This window comes from Suncus etruscus, chromosome 18 (genome assembly GCF_024139225.1).
Source record: "Suncus etruscus isolate mSunEtr1 chromosome 18, mSunEtr1.pri.cur, whole genome shotgun sequence".
Taxonomy (NCBI): domain Eukaryota; kingdom Metazoa; phylum Chordata; class Mammalia; order Eulipotyphla; family Soricidae; genus Suncus; species Suncus etruscus.
Window position 1 is genome coordinate 38089857 of NC_064865.1, and position 16460 is coordinate 38106316.

At 54.9% G+C, this 16460-nt stretch overlaps 1 protein-coding gene across 1 annotated transcript in view; it reads right to left on the reverse strand.

Moving 5' to 3' along the window:
* Positions 1 to 1413: 1413 nt before the first annotated feature.
* Positions 1414 to 16460, reverse strand: part of GRM4 (glutamate metabotropic receptor 4) — a 99934-nt gene continuing 84887 nt past the window's right edge. The window contains exons 8-10 of the mRNA XM_049765241.1: positions 14727 to 15662; positions 9115 to 9361; positions 1414 to 2315 (exon numbers count right to left, since the gene is read on the reverse strand). Of these exons, the coding sequence (XP_049621198.1) occupies positions 2266 to 2315; positions 9115 to 9361; positions 14727 to 15662 (1233 nt within the window). The 3' untranslated portion in view covers positions 1414 to 2265. The remainder of the gene's footprint in view (positions 2316 to 9114; positions 9362 to 14726; positions 15663 to 16460) is intronic.

Genomic DNA, 16460 nt, shown 5'->3' on the forward strand with positions numbered 1-16460 from the left:
CCAAAAGATCCTGCCCCCCCAGATTCCAGCTAGTTCTACAGCAGTTCTGACTTCCAAAAGCCCCCACTCCACTTTGGTTTTGAGGAGTCCTTACCCTCCACTCTACAAACAGCACCCATCCCTGTTCCCCACACACACAGAGATACTGGGGGCAGGGTGTGGCTGATCTCCAGCCTGAAAACCCTTCCAACCCCCCCCCACCCTATCCACCTGTGATTTCAGGCTGTTTGTCTGTCAGCCCCCTTGACTGGCAGCCTCCTGGCCCATCTCCCTCCAGTCCCTTCTCAGAGCCCAAGTAGGTGGGCCAGGTCCTCCATGGCCTTCTCCTGAGTACTGGGGGGGGGGGGGGGGGGGCAGAGAGGAAATCCCTGTGAAAGAAGGTGAGTCTCCCTGCTAGGACCCAGCAGAGGGTGCTGGAGATGTAGGGGCACCTGGGGAAACTGTGTGGGGCCCCAGGCCTCAACAGGAAACCAGGCCAGAGAGGGGATGTGCTGTCCTGAGGAACAACAGGCGGGTGTCTGTCCCAGAGGGACCCACCAAGCCCCTCACAGGAACCCAGTGCCCTGAAGTCTTCGGGAAAAACTATTTTTTGCATAACTTGGGGCCCAGGAGAATCTGCAGTTTCAGGAACCCTATGATGAGAAGTCCCTTGCTGGGAAGCCTCCATTCTCTTGGACAATCACTGACCGGGCAAACAGCAGTGCCAACACAGGCCACGATTTCGAGCACAGGGAAGCCAGTCCTGCTGGCACCCAGGGGGAGTTGCCCAGGCATGATTCACTTGTCTACTGTGCACATGCCCCTCTCCAGGCACTCCAGGACCTCAATCTCGCCAGGTCTCCCCCCATTCTCCCCCATGCCATGCAGGCAGACAGGAGGGGTGAGGGCCTGGGGCTGCCTGTGGCCTCATTGTGTCTCTTGATCTGTAATTTGCCGCTGGCAAAGCCTGGCCCTGAGCTCCAAACTGCTGAGGAAGCCAGCTGCAGCGAATTTACACTCAGAGGGGGTCCTCGGACCAGGAATTGTGGGCTAACAGACAGACAGACAGACAGACACTCGCACAAGACAGAGTAAGCAAGGGGTGGCCCCATGCACACAGGGACACAGAGTCCTGGGACAGACACGAAGTACCTTAGCGCCTTTGGGGCAGACGGGGGTGGGGGGTGGGAGGGGGAAGAGAACTCACACCTCAGTATCTAGTTTTTCAGGAGTTTATGTTCACAGGGTGAGCATGGAGTGGGGGCCCAGGGCAGAGGAGAGTCAGACAGGAACGGTATCTCCTTAAGGGCAGAACCCCACCTACTGCTGAGCCCCCAAACCTCTCTATACCCCACACCCCACTCCAGGGTGGCACCCATCAGTCCCCCCCCAAGTGCTATGTCCCCGTCCCCCCCAGTGAACACAGAGCCGGGGTGCAAAACCATGTGTTCATTTTTATTAGAAATGTTCTTGGTATAAAAACAATCATGCGCTACACATTGTCATCAAGAACCGTCACCAAACACCCAGGCACTGAACTCCGTGTCATCGGCAGGAGGGAGGGGCAGGCTGGCAGGCGGGCGGGCAGGCGGGCAGGCTGCGGGCCACAGGGACACACACAGAGGCCACCAGGAGGACGCGGCACTTTGCAACACACTTGAGATTTGTCTCTGTTTGGGCTTTTTTTTTTTTTTTTTTTTTTTTTGGGCATTTTGATTTTTTTCCTTTTTTTTTTTTTTTTTTTTTTTCTCTTTTGCAACATGGAAGATTTGGTGAATGAGCAGAAGCTGGCAGAGAGAGGTGAGCCCAAGCTGGGTGCCCATGAGGATGAAGAGGGCACAAGATGGGAAAGAAAAATGCACCAGAGTCAGGCCCCAGAGGGGTCCTAGGTGGAAACCAGTAGGGAAAAGGAAAGATGATCCAGAGAGCAAAGAAAAAAGCAAGACAGGAATAGAGACAGACTGACAGCAGCCAGGAGACAGGCAGGAACAGAGGGGCGATGAGTAGAAGCCTGCCTGGGCCCCAGAGCTGAACTCCTGTGCTTTGGGCTGAAAGGGGCAAGGGTTCAAGAGTCAGGCTCTTGGGGGATCCAATGTGGCCTGGCCCCTCCTTCTCCTGCCTGCCCAGCTGTGACCGCCTGGAGCTCTGCTGTCCTCAGCACCAAGCCAGTGGAGGGCCCCTGGACAAGCAGGACACAGGCTGGGCCCGGGAGATGGCTGGTTCCCAAACCCAGGCACCATCCAGGCTCTCGGCTCTGCCTCTTCCTCTTGGGCTCGGGCGGCCCAGCTAGATGGCATGGTTGGTGTAGGTGACGTAGGTCTGCTTGGTGGCCAGTGCTGGAAAGAAAGAGCAGAAGAACCTGGGTCAGTGGCTGCTGCCAAGGCACTCGCACCCGGGTTCTGAGTCCCATCATGAAACTGAGTTCATATTTCTACACAACACACCAGCCACCGGGTCCATCCATCTGCCCACTGTGGCCATACCCACCTGCACAACTTTCCTACTCTGCCGGGACTGGGCAGGGTTCTGTGCCCGGGCATAACCCCTACCCTACTGTTCTACAGAACAGCCCATGATGAACCCCACTCCACCTGCTCCTTCTAGGTATTGAAGTTGTTTTTGAAGTTTTTGCAGTACAGAGCAAACATCAAGTTTGTTTTGTTTTGTTTTGTTGTTTGTTTGTTTTGGCTCCACCCAGCAGTGATCAGAGTTACTCCTGACTCTGTGCTTAGAAATCGCTCCTGGTAGGCTCAGGGAACCATATGAGATGCCAGGAATAGAACCCGGGTTGGCCACGTGCATGGCAAATGTCCTACCTGCTGTGCTATAGCTCCAGTCCCAATAACTTTTTCTTTTTTTAATTGAATTACCTCTAATTACAAAGTTAACAAGTTATTCGTGACTGTGTTTCAGGCATAATGTTCCAACACCCACCCCTTCATCAGAATCCACTTTCCTCCATCAATGTCCCCAGTGCTCAGGGCTTACTCCTGACTCTGCACTGAGGGGTCACTCCTGGCTGGGCTCAGTGGCCCCACTGAGGATTGAACCCAAGTTGACTAGATATAGGGCAGATGCCCTATCCGTTGTTATGGTACTCTGACCTACATTTTATTATTTTCAATGGAGTCATGGTGTACCTGAGCATGGCATCAATGACAGCTTTTCGATGTTCTAGAAGGCACATGGAGTGGGATGTGGTTAGAGGAAGGAGAGGCCAGTGTTGCAAAATTGTGATGAGGTACCCCCAGCTCTTGTCAGAGATCCAGCATGAAAGGATCTGCAGGGCCCCGACCTATTTCTGTGTGTTCCCACCCCACCTGAACCTCCTGGATCCATATGCATCATGCTGGTCATCACTCAGCCACCACTGAGTGTCCTGAGGACCCTGCTCTTCTGGGCAACAAGGTCTGCTCCCACCACTGCTCCCCATTTCCACCTGCTGAGGTGTCTCACAGTCCCTAAAGACAGTGCCGGAAAATGTCACCTTCCCCATCCCACCTGAAGAGTGTAGGGCAGTCTAGCACGGGTTTCAAACTTGAGGCCTGCAGGCCGTTTGCGGCCCTCCATACAATATTTTGTGGCTGTGCCCTAGAGAAATCTTTTTTTGTTTTGTTTTGTTTTAGTTGTTTGGGTCACACCCCCCAATGTTCAAGGCTTACTACTGACTTTGCACTCAAGGATCACCCTGCCTTTGGCTCCTGCGGCCCCCAGGTAAATTGAGTTTGAGACCCCTAAAGGGAACAAGGTGTAGGGTCTGGCTAGGTGCAGTTGACTGCCCATGGTTGTCTGGTCCCAAAAAGAAGATGTTAATATACCATGTATAATGGTATATTCTGACCCTCTGTTAAGGTACAACAGACCCTCCCAAAAAAAGCTGTATAACCAGGCTCAGGGTTCATGAGAGGAGAGGACACCTGGAGAAGATGGGCATGACACAGGATAAGTTCCCCAATCCTCTCTCTGTTTCACTGGCCTCATGACTTCTGGGAAAGGACTACAATTCCCAGACTCCCTTGCAGCTATGGACAGCCTGGTAGGAAGGCATTCTAGGCAGGCGTATTGAAAAACACAGATGGTGTCATTGAGTTAAAACAAATGGTTTGCCCTCTTCTTCCTCTCTTTGCTCCTCTATGGGCAGGACAGGGATCAAGGGTAACTAGCTGTGAGGGGAACAAACAAGATGGAAGGAACCAAGTCCCCCTGATTCAGCACCAAGTATTCTTTTTTTTTTTTTTTTTTTAAATTTATTTTTATTTTTTGTTTATTTGGGGGGGTTGGGTCACACCCGGCAGCGCACAGGGTTACTCCTGGCTTCACGCTCAGAATTCGCTCCTGGCAGGCTCGGGGGACCATATGGGATGCCGGGATTCGAACCAATGACCTTCTGCATGAAAGGCAAGTGCCTTACCTCCATGCTATCTCTCCGGCCCAGCACCAAGTATTCTAACGGAGTTGTAACGTCTTAGCCCTGGAGCAGAGCACTTGGACCTTTCTACATCTGATAAGGGCGGGACATCTGGGACATTCTTGTCCAGCACACAGGGCTCCACAGTGTGGAAGCAGCACTGCAGTGAGCACAGAGACAATAGACAGCAGGAGGCATCAGCACCGAGTGTCTCTGAGCTACAGAGAAAACTTCCTCCCGCCAGAGTTGAAGCTTCAGGGGACAGCCCAGCTCTTTGTCAGCAAAACCAGTCTAGCCACAGATAGACAAGCCCTGGGCTGAGCAGTGATGGGGAAATGGCATGTTTTGGGTGCCATTGAACCCAAGGCAATGAAAAGAAGAATGCCTGGGACACCCTAGAAGCCAGTCACCATGTGTTACAGGATCTGCTTTCCTTTCTTTATTGGATTGGGGAGGTGGTCACTTGAGCCACACTCGTGGTACTAAGAGTTTACTCTCAGGGGCTGCTTCGGGCAGTACTTGTGGAGTTGTGAAGTGCTGGGGAATGAACCTGAGTCTTCCTGCCTATAAAATACATGACCCAGCTTGTTGAGCTGTCTCTCCAGAACCCCCAAATGGCTGTCTTCATTTGTGAAATGATCCACATCTCTCCTGGCACGGTATGCCTGGAAGAAGGAGCAGGGAAGGGGCTTCAGCTAAGTTCACATAGGGATGATGCTGAGTCAAGGCAGGTACCCAGAAATACAGGTGCTGTGCCCTGAGAAACAGAACATAATAGGGTGCTTGCCTTGCATTTGGCTGACTCAGGTTTTGATTTCCCAGCACCCAATATGGTGCCCAGTGTCCTGCCAGGAGTGATTCTAGAGGGCAGAGCCAGAAGTAAGCCCTGAGCTCTGTGGGGAGCCTAGCTGATGAAACCTAGAACATAGGACACCTCAGTAATTCCTAATCTTGTCACCCACGTGACCAAAGGCGCCCATGCCTTGAGAACAAGGAAATAGACAAATACTAAAGTAATTCAAAGCAGCCCAATACATCCAGCCAGAAAGAAAAATATAGAGCAACTTGCCTTTGTGTTAGCAAAAGGTTATTAGGATTACAGCTGATGTTTTATTTATGCTTGCTGAGTAAAATTTATAAGACTCTGTTTGGATCTTGTGTTTTCTATATAAACTCTTTTAGTATAAACATGTGCTCAGGTCTACCTCTTTGCCCCTCCCTATTACCTGTCCCAGCTTATGCTAATGAATGCTTGCAATTGTAATTGGTGGAAAACCCGTAACACCCTCTGACGTATTTCAGCCCTTAAAAGTTGATCCCCCGACAATAAACTTCCCTTTTGAACAGCATGTGTTGTCTTGAGGACTTCTCTTACTAACTTCTCAAGTTTTTCTTCACAGGTCGGTTCTGCTTGGGCAAACCCACGAATAACTAGCAACCTTCATTTCCACACCTCCGCGGGTCAGGGGTCCCCCACGGGAGGTTGCAGAGCTCTGCTGCGTGTGACCCCCCCCCCAAAAAAAAAAAAACAGTTACTGTGAGAGGACCACATGAAGCCTCTGCATCTCCACTCCCTACTCAACATCAGTGTCTCCATCTGTAACACGAGCATGTAGTCACTTAGCTCTGGACTGACTTCTCTGCTGGTGTTCTGCCACCCCTCTCCCCAACTGTCTCTCTGTGGGCCAGGCTGGAGAAAACCTTTCCCTGGAGCTCCATCACAGACACACAAACCCCAGGAGGAAACTGTTCAAACTGAGTTTCAGAGCCTATAAACCTGCCAATGACTTGGCTCACAGGTAAAGAGGCCTTAGTGGCAACTGCACCAGCTCCCCAATGGCTGCTGGAAATGGGGACTCAGGGTGCTGGGCACCTACACTCCACCCCAGGGCCAAGTAGAAGGGACAGTGTCCCCCAATACACCCCAGAGCTAGCCTCTTTAGCAAAAACAACCCATAGATGGCAGGACCTGGAAGCCCGAACGGACCCTTGGAAAAGGGAAGCAATGGGTCTAGGGGCCCCTAGAACTGAGGCAGGAGAAAAAATCATGGTCTGGGTCAGTGGTGTCCTCACTCCACCGGTGAGAATCAGCATCTCCCCGTGGCGCCTCCAAAAAACTCGCCCTCCTGGGTCCTCAACTCCCTCATCTGCAAGGGTGGGTGGAAATTTCTTGAAAGGGGCAGGGCAGCGGGTAACAGCACTGGGGGGGCGAGGAGAGGGGTGTGGGCAGACTCAGCCCCCACGTTGACACCAGGCCCCGGGCCCTCAGTCACTGCCGCCTCCGATAACAATTAGCCCAGCCGTAGCGGGCGGTGACAGCCCCCATTTGTCGGCCCTGCGTCTCAGCGCCCCAATCTGCCTGCAATCAGGACCCTGAATTATTTCTTCTGTTGTTTGTTTAAAGATACGTGGCCTGCTGGTGACAGAGTGAAAAATGCCCCTGCTCCTAGGACTGACACCTCCCGCTCCTTCTACGCACACCCCCGCATCTGGCTGGCCCCGGAATTAATCACTTGATTCTCATCCGCCACTTCCATGGCCCCTGCTGTCACTGAGCTGAGAGACAGTGGGGACCCAGAGGGACACTGTGGGGGAGAACAGCACTCGCCCCTCACTGCCAGAAAGGGGCTGCTGGGAAGGTTGGGCCTGTCCTTAACATACCCCTGTACCCTGCACCCCTCTTGATCTGCGGCGGTGGGAAAGAACATGGGGAAAGGCATAGGCAGAAGCAACAAAGTCAGTCATGTGCCATCAGCTGTAAGTGGCTACCATATGTGAGGCCTTTAGTGCCAGGTCTGGGTTTGGTGTGAGACACTTCAAGTAATTAAAGGCAAGCTCTGGTGGTTGTGGTGGTTGCACGTTTGGAGTGGGGCTGGGCACAGGAAGGGATCCCTACTCAGGACAGAGAGGCCAGTTTGGGGGTTTACTGAGGGTTCTGTCCACAGAGTGAGCACCAAAGGACTGAAGGATAGGTGTTCTATAAGGTCCCCCTCTCCAGAGGCATGGGGTGGGAGCCAACCATCAACCAAAGGAGGAGCCATGACAGACCCAGGCCAACTGCTGGGCCCAGAGAATGGAGTTCCAAATAAGGAAGCCCCAGCCGGTGAGGATCAAATAAGAGACACTGATGAGGTTAGTCAGCTACTGCCTCGGGAGCTGTGTGAGTTCAGGAGCATCACTCACCCTCTCTGGGCTGCACAAGATTGCTGTGACGGTCACTCAGCAGGAGCAAGGGCTCTAGGAAATGGAAAGTCCTGCGTGGCTGTGCCAAGGGACTGTCTTTCCCCCAGACTTTTTCTGTGACTGACTGCTGACAAGGAAGGGGAAGTGCTTGGCCCAAACCCCCAAGGTGGGGTCTGTGAGGGGCACCCCAAATACTATAGACTCTGACAGAGGACAAGGAACCCCGATGGGTGCCTGCTGGCACTTTCTGTGATCCCTGCATCCCTCTGTAGCCACTGGCACTGTACCCACTACTAGAGGGCAGAAAGAAGCTGTGACTGTCAGGGACACATTGGAAGACCCCCAGACTTCCAAAGAGGGGCAGGCTGGAGGGAGCCATCTGTACCATTACAGTGTCCAGGGAGGAGCCAGGCCTTCAGGAAGTGGGGGTGAGCACAAAGGAGCCCTAAGTCCACCCTCCTGGTACAGCTCGGGTCAGGTCACACAAACCATTAGCTTGTGGACATTAGGCCATGGACAGGCAAAACAGAGGACAGGCTCCTCTGTGGTGGGGCCAGGAACACCCTGCCTGGCTGTATGAACATCCACACACATACTTTGTATTACTTACCCTGCCCTGGGGGTGATGCCCTTGGCCCAGGAGGGGTGTCACATAGTCAGCAAGCATCCACTGACCCTATTCCTGGACCAGTCCAGCCACCCGAGACCCCGTGGGAAGTGGGGAGGAGAGCACAGAGGGTGGGCTGCTGCATGCAGATCTTGCAGGGCCTGTGGGAGATCTCCCCTACCTTCCTTCCCTTTTCTCACATGCCACACCACATCCTAGAGGCCCCAGGTCCCAAATCCCCATCGCTCAAACCCCTGCTCCAGGAGAGGTGGAGATACCTGGGAGGACAAGTTGGGTGCCAGTGGGGTGTGACTTTGATATTCTCTCTGGGCTTCCAGGAGGAGGCATGAGATGACAGGACTGGGAGGGGGGGAGTTCTGGAGGGGAGGCACAAGGACCAGAGGAGGTAGATCTTCCAGGAGGGGTGGAGCCTGACTTCCAGGGAGCCAGTTGAGAGAGGCATGGGATTGGGCATGGTCTTGGCTCAAAGGGGCAGGGAATGGACAGGCCAGATGCCAGGTAGTAGGGTGAGTGGGGCCTGATGAATTGGGCAGGGCCTGAGCTCCAGGGAGCTGGAGAAAAGGGTAGGGAATATATAAGTGGGACTGAGCTCCAGGGAAGTCTATGGGGCAGGACATGCGAATGGGTGTGGTCTTGAGTCCAAGGGGCGGGGAATGGTTGGGCCAAACTTCCTGATTGGTTGGTAGTTGGGCGTGGCCTGGGGAAATAGGGCAAGGGCTGAACTCCAGGGAGCAGGAGCAAAGTGTAGGAAATAGGTGGGGCGGGGCATAGGAATGGGCGTGGTCTTGAGCACAAGGGGCAGGGAATAGAGGGACTGGACACCCTGAAAGGTGAGTGGGCGGGTCCGGGGGGAAATGGGCGGGTCCTGGGTTTAAGGGAGCCAATAAGGCAGGGCCTGGGCAGGGCCTGAACTTACCTGAGGCCTCGAGGTTCTCACAGAGCTCGGACTTGGCCTCCCCGTTGGGCCTGAAGTTGCCCTTCTGAGTGAACTTGTTGGACATGGTGGCAGCGGTGACCACGGCTTTGAGACTGCGTTTGCGCTTGGGCACGTTCTGCTCCGGATGGAAGAGGATGATGTAGACCTTGGGCATGTAGAGCATCCCCAGGGACACCGAGGCGCTCAGACTCACCGACACCGTCAGCGTCGTCGTCTGGATGTACAGCTAATGGAGAGGTCAGGGGGTGGCATCAGGCCTGGCTCCCCAGGCCTTGTCAATCACCGCACAGTGTGGGGGGTGACAGGCCTGGGGACCCCCTACCTTGTATGCTGGGGCTTTGGGCCTCATGGCTTACTCAACCACCAGGTTCATAGCCAGGCTGCAGTGAGTCGACTGACATCTGGCCCACCAGGCACACAAGTGTTTTTCCACCCTCCTGTGCTATTTGGGGGAAACGTACCCCCTGAGCTATATCAAGGGTTCCCAAAATAGGGCTGAAGGCCAGAGGGGTCAGTGCTTGGAACTCGCCCAGGCCCTGCCCAAGTCCCCCAGACACCTTCGGCCCCTTTCAGTGCCACTCGCGCAGAGCAGGACTGTGGCACGGGACCTACAGCACAAGCCGGCAGTGGCAACGCAGTCAGAACTCATTTCATGCTCATGCGCCAGCACTAACGGTGACAGATGTTTAGCACTATGAAAGGCCATTAATCTGGGTGTTGGAGGATCCATTCTTCAATGGCGGGGACTTCCAGGAGCCTCTGACAATTCTCATGGCCCGGCCTGGGGTCCCCGCTCCCCTCACTCCTCTGGCTGCCTGCAGCCTGCTCAGGAACCCCAAATCTTTGCACTGGGAAAGTAGGGCCTCTGCTTCCTAGATCAGCTCTTCCCTCTGGGGCCTAGCTAGCATGCCACCACTTCCTGAAAGCCTTCCTGGAAACCCCGTTCTATCCAGTACCCAAGGAATCTTTCTATTCCCTACACCCAGTCCAGTGGGTGTGTTTCTAGAGGAGTTCTAGACACCCTTTCTCAGACATGCTTCCTCATCAGAGGGATCTCTGATGGGATGGTCTTCCCCTCCCTGCTCCTTCCTTTCCCTTCCCAGAAGGCCTTCGGATCCTGAAGACCTCCTACAGGCCCCCCTAGGGCTTCATTGCCTTTTGGGGTATGTGAGGAGAGAGGCCCGGTTTCATCAGTGCAGTGGAATGAATGAGGAGTAAGTCCAAGGCCCCTGCCAACGTGCACTCAGGGAACTCACAGTGAGGCAGAGGAAGGAGTGGATAAACGGCTTCCTGTGCCACAAGCACAGGCTATCACAGAGCCAGGCCCTCACCACCCCAGGGCACAGCCAACTCCCAGCATGAGGCAACTGTATTCCTGGGAACAAGCTAGAGAGAGGCAGGAAATGAGGAGTGCAGGTGCTGGGAGCTAGCTGGGTGTCTCTGCACCGGACACTCCCAGAGACCCTGTGCCTTCCTACCACTGGGACTTGGGGGCTTGATTTGTGCCAGGGTCATGTTTCCAGGTCAGCTACGCATCATGGGCCCTTTGCCCTGCCTTGGTGCAGTGGGTTTGGGAGCTCACTGGTGGCCCAGGCAGAGTTGATGTGGCCTGGATAGATCAAGTCGTGTTGTGGACATAGACCCAGGGTTGGAAGACAGGACACGGGTTCCAGATGCCATCCTGCCCTGATCCATGTGGGAAGCAGGGCCCTCTGTCCCCATAAGCTTCTCAGCCACATGCTGGGCTGAAGCAGACCCCTTGAATCTTCCTCCATGAGAGCCTAAGTTCTCCTGAGCATTTCACAGGGACCCAGAAGAGTCAGCGCCAGCCCTGTGCTCAGTGAGGGGAGGGGTTGCAGGACTAGGCCCACTCTGTTCTGGGTCTTTCTTCCTTTCTGCAAACCACAAGGTCCAATTAACAAGGGAGCCTACATGTGGTGAACCCTGGGAGAAAGGAGTTCCTGCTACCCATAGGCTGGAGATGGCCCTATGCCCAGCAAAGCCCCGTAAGTTAGCACACAGGCCCTACCAGGAGGTTGGAGCAGGCTGAGCCACCCAGAAAGGCCAGATTCCTCTAGAAGCCCCAGACCCCATTGCATCCCTGTAGGAAGAGGCCCAGGCACCAATGCAGGTCCTCGAGCCACCTCTGGGATGTGACGTCCCCATCTCTCCCGGCCCAGAGTTTGGGCCCTCAGCACACCCACTCTCTCTTTTGGCTAGGTTTTGCCAGCCTGCATGCTCCACACAAAGGGTGTACTGGGAGAGGACAAAATCACAGCAAGGGGGACAGTGGTCACTTCTGGGGAGCTATGAGCAACTTTTTGGTTTTGCATTAGGGCTGGTGCCTGTAGAGCGAGGGAGACATAGGTTTAGTGCTGTCTGCTCTGTGCTTGTGCCAGGCACTGGGCAAACCCTGGAGATCTGTCCAATGCAAATGAAGGAGCTTCCCAACCCCCACCGGTGGGCCTCTGAGATCATGTTCCCCCCTTAAGCCTGGCTGAGCTGCCACCCCATGCAGAGCAAAGGGCAGTCCCGACAGCTCAAGGTAATGCCTCCCACGGCAGTGGTAAGCCCTGGAAATCCGAGTTAACACTGGGAAATCCGTCCACTGTTCACCCGAGCGAACAGACAGCTTCAGCCCAAGGGAGAGGGCGCAGCTGAATGGCAGCACTGGGGCACACACAGCTATGCGCGCTCAAGTGGCCTCCCCCAACTCAACAGCACCCTCAGGCCTGACACGGGAACTCCCCAATACACCCGGCACACAGCAGCAATCATACACCCAACCCACACACACAAATACATACGCACACCAGCAGCCACAACCAACCCCCATTGACATTCAATCTGCAGAGAGGCACACAGATGTTTGCACACTGTCCATTAGCCACTGAACATGCATGCCACAATTGACACACAGAGGTACATACACACAGTGGAACAGATGCTCGTTCCCTCACACACTGACACAGTGGTAAACACATGTCTGCACTCACACTCTTGTCTTCCACACATACATACACAATGGCATCTGCTTATACTTGTACACGCATCACAGTGGCATACACACGCTCACATTCCCACACAGTCGCACAAGAGGGCATATGTTCAGACACCTATCCTCGACACAGACACACACAAGTGGCACTCACATTCCCATTGGTATACCCACATATAGTGGCACAAGTTTATATCTTCTTATACACCTATACACCATTGCACGTACATACATACTCACACATACACACAGAGCCTGACGACTCTTCAGGGCTGTGTCCTCCCCTGCCCCTTTGCCCCAGAAGCCAGAAAAGAGACAGGAAATGTGCCCTGCAAGTGTGACACACTGCTGCCACATGCCCCTACAGCACTGCCAGGAGTCACCAAGTTCTGAGCACTGACAGGTATGAGAAAACCAAACAAGTCAGAGAAGGTTGTAGAGTATCTATCCCATGTGCTATTTGTTGGGACAGAGCTGGTCCCAGAGCAGCACAGAGTTAGGGTCATCTGTGGTAGGTGCCTTGGGGTCCTCAAAGGATGAGTGTGAGGGGCTACCCCCTAAAGGGAGGAAAAAGGGGCAAGTGAGGGGGAAGGAGGCTAGAGGATCCCGCTGGCCTGCCAGTGGATTTGGGGACACCAGAGGAGGGGCATCATCTCTAGGCTGTTTGCAGAGGGGTCAAGAAAGACGCTTGGTATCCTGGGGTCACTCTCAGGCTGCCAGAGGAGAGGTGGGCTGCAGGCCTGATGGGATGGGCCACCTCACCAGCACCTGCCCTACGTGCCTCTGACAGACCTGGAGATACTGCAAGACTCTGGATTATAGGGCATGCTGGCCTGATGTCTGCTTGGGCCTCGTGTGTACAGTGATCTGATGACAGGCTCCCTGTGCAGGGTGGTCTGATGGCATAGACTCTAAGTACAAGATAGCAGAGACTCCACAAACAAGATGATTTGATGGCATGGGCACCCTACACAGGTGACTAGTGTGTCACCGCCAGCCCAAAGCTGCTCCTCACCTCAGCCCAGCCACAGGCCTCCAGGAAGGACTCAGTGTGGAGGAGGGTGCCCCACTATCTTTGAGGAGCCTTTGAGGGAAGGTGGCCCAGAAAGAAGGTGTCCCAGCCAGGGCTCACTTCTGTGCCTCCACAATAATAGGTCAGTGGTGCCGCCCCTCTCCCAGCCCTATGGACACCAGCATTGGGCATGTGCATGGTACAGGCAAGACCCTATCTCTGATGCTGCATCCCCATAAACAACCCTGGAATTCACAACTGGTTCACAGCTTTACTGTTTCAGAGTCTTCCCAGCCACACAATGGTGTGGGTCACATCTGGCAGTGCTGGGGGGGATCATGTGATACTGGGGTCAAAGTGGGGTCAGCGACGAGCACAGCTGTAACCCCAGTACTATCCCCAGATCACAGCTTTAGCTTTAGCTGTGTCAGGATGACCACAACATCCATGTTTGTTTATTAACTCCAGGCCTCTCTACCATGCTTGCACATCTGAGAGTGCCCAACCACAACACAGCTAAAGCTCTGGGCCCTCCTCTAGTTCCTCCCAGAGCACCCACCAACACCCCATGATCCCTGCCACCACTGAGTCCCTTGCATGCACCACCAGGACCAGCCAGGATGAGCCCTATACACATCCAGTGGAAGGCTCCTTCACTGACAATCTGCCTTCCCGAAGCGTCTATGAATGCCTTGTCATCCAGGTGTCTCAGCTCCACCTTGTCACCTGTCCTCACACCTGTCCCCATCATATACCTGACAGCACTACAAGGCAAGAGCTATGACCTCAGGCACCACTGTAGTAATTAAAGTCATGAGCTAGCTAATGGGACCCAGGCCAGACTTGGGGTCAGGCACAAAGTAAGACCTGTAGTAGAGGCCTTGGTCACACCAGGTTGTGCCTGGACACTGAATATTAGCAGTTTCCAATCCCTCAAGAACTCTCCAAACTCAGGCTAGGCCGAGCTGTGGGGGAGGGGACCAGTCTACCTCCCACTTCCGGGATCCCTGGAGCTCCCAAGAGGGACAGAGGGAAGGCTGGACAGGGAGAGTCAGGGCAGACAGTAAGGAGGGACCATCCTGAGCAGACTGGAATGATAGGCATTATCATATAATTGATAGTCATTCTAGACTGGAATGACAGAGAAAGGAGAGAGAAAGAGGAAAGGGGCCTAGGAGACAGGGAGGCAGGAAGATGAGGAGGAGATAAGATGAAAGAAAGGTGTGGTGAGCAACAAGGAGGGGAGAACAGGAGGGAGCCAAGCTCTAGTACAAAGAGTAGGGTGTTTACCTTGCCTGCAACTGACACAGGTTGGATCCCCAGTATCCCCAAATCTGCCAGGAGTATCCCCCAGAGCACTGTTGGGTGTGGCCCAAAAACCAAAAATTAAATAAAATAAAACAAAAAAATTATTAAAATAAAAAAGGAGAACAGGAAGAGAACAGGAGAGGAAGCCAGAGGAAACATTCCTGGCAAAGAGCAGAGGTCCCCAGCGGGCCTTAGAGGGAGAAGCTTCTAGAACAGGCGCCTGGCTGCTCCGCCACCCTCAACCCGAAATCCCCGGCGGCCCCTGCCACTCACTTTGTCTGCCGACTGGGAGGTGCCGAAGAAGATGGGAATGAAGGCGAGCCAGACGATGCAGGTGGTGTACATGGTGAAGCCGATGGGCTTGGCCTCGTTGAAGGTCTCGGGCACGCCGCGTGTCTTGATGGCGTACACGGTGCAGGTGACCATGAGCAGCATGCTGTAGCCCAGCAGGCAGATGAGCGACAGGTCCGAGATGTCGCACTTGAGCACCCCGCGGGCGAAGCGAGGGTCGAGCGTCCGCTGGTCCTGGAAGTCCACCACCGAGTGGGACGGGTCCACCACGAACCACACACAGATGCCCAGCAACTGCAGCGCGATGAGGCTGAAGGTGATGGCCAGCTGCGAGGCAGGGCTGATGAAGCGTGGGGCACTCACCGACCGCTTGCCCTGCTCGAAGATGCGGTAGATGCGGTTGGTCTTGGTGAGCAGGGCCGCATAGCTGATGCTCATGCCCAGTCCCAGGAAGACACGGCGCAGCGAGCAGGTGCCCAGGTCGGGCTCGGCGATCATGAGGAAGGTGGTGGCATAGCACAGGAAGATGCCAGCCAGCAGCACGTAGCTCAGCTCTCGGCCCGAGGCCTTGACGATGGGCGTGTCGTTGTAGCGCACGAAGGTGACCACCACGAAGAGGGTGGCGGCGATGCCCACCACGGCCAGGAAGAGGGGCAGCATGGCCCAGGGCGAGCCCCACTCGAGTTTGATGATGGGGATGGGCCGGCAGCCCGTGCGGTTCTCCGTGGGCCGCTTGTCATAGGGGCACGTCTTGCAGGTGTAGCGGTCTGCCTGGTACTGGTACCCAGTGCAGGGCTCGCAGTGCCAGCAGCAAGGCATGCCCTTCACAGTCTTCTTGCGCTCACCCGGTTGGCACGGCAGGCTGCAGATGGAGAGGGGCAGCTGCGGCCCGCTCCCCGGCCAGCGCATCCGCTCCATCTGGCAGGGACGGCACGGGGGGGATGGACCTCAGATACACCGGCAGCCCCCCACAGGACTGCGCAGCAGCTCGGCCTCGCCACCCTGAACCCGGCCTGAGGACTGGCTGGATCCCACCAGCTGACCCATCACACACAGTTCAGACAGGACAGACCTCTGGGGAATCCTGATCAAGCTTCCCGGGTCCTGTGGGAAGATGGAGCCTCACCCCCCCAAACACAGCAGAGATAACTCGAGGTACAGAGCAGAGAGAGTCCTGACTTCCTGCTCAGGAGCAACCCAGGTGACAGCAGAAGCCACAGTTGGGAAAAAGTGAAACTTGGCTCCCTCACAACTCACAGTTACCCAGAGCCTCAGCCCAGGGATGCACATGGAGGTGGGAGGTGGGCAGGGTAGGTTGTGTGTGGCCCCTTGGCTCAGCCCTGATTGTCTCATTGGGAGACACCTGGACGGTATTTCTTCGCATCTTGCTCTGAATTTCTGGAGTCACAGCTCATATCTCTGAAGACACAGCTGCCCTGAGCCAAGGAGCCACAGTGGGGTCGACACATGCTACTGAGGGTGCCAGATTCAGAAGGCTGAGATGCACCTGCCCCCCCCAAAACCTCCAATTTCCAAAGAGAGCCTGGCTACGTTCAAACACCTGCTCCATCCATACATGTGGCTTATAGGGAGCCTATTGGGGGAGGAGGGCAGTGCTCCAGGGGTGACTCTGTCTCAGTGCTCAGAGATCCCTCCTGACAATGCTCAGGGAATCACATAGTGATAAGCACCTGAGCCTCTGTCCTGCCCCTCATC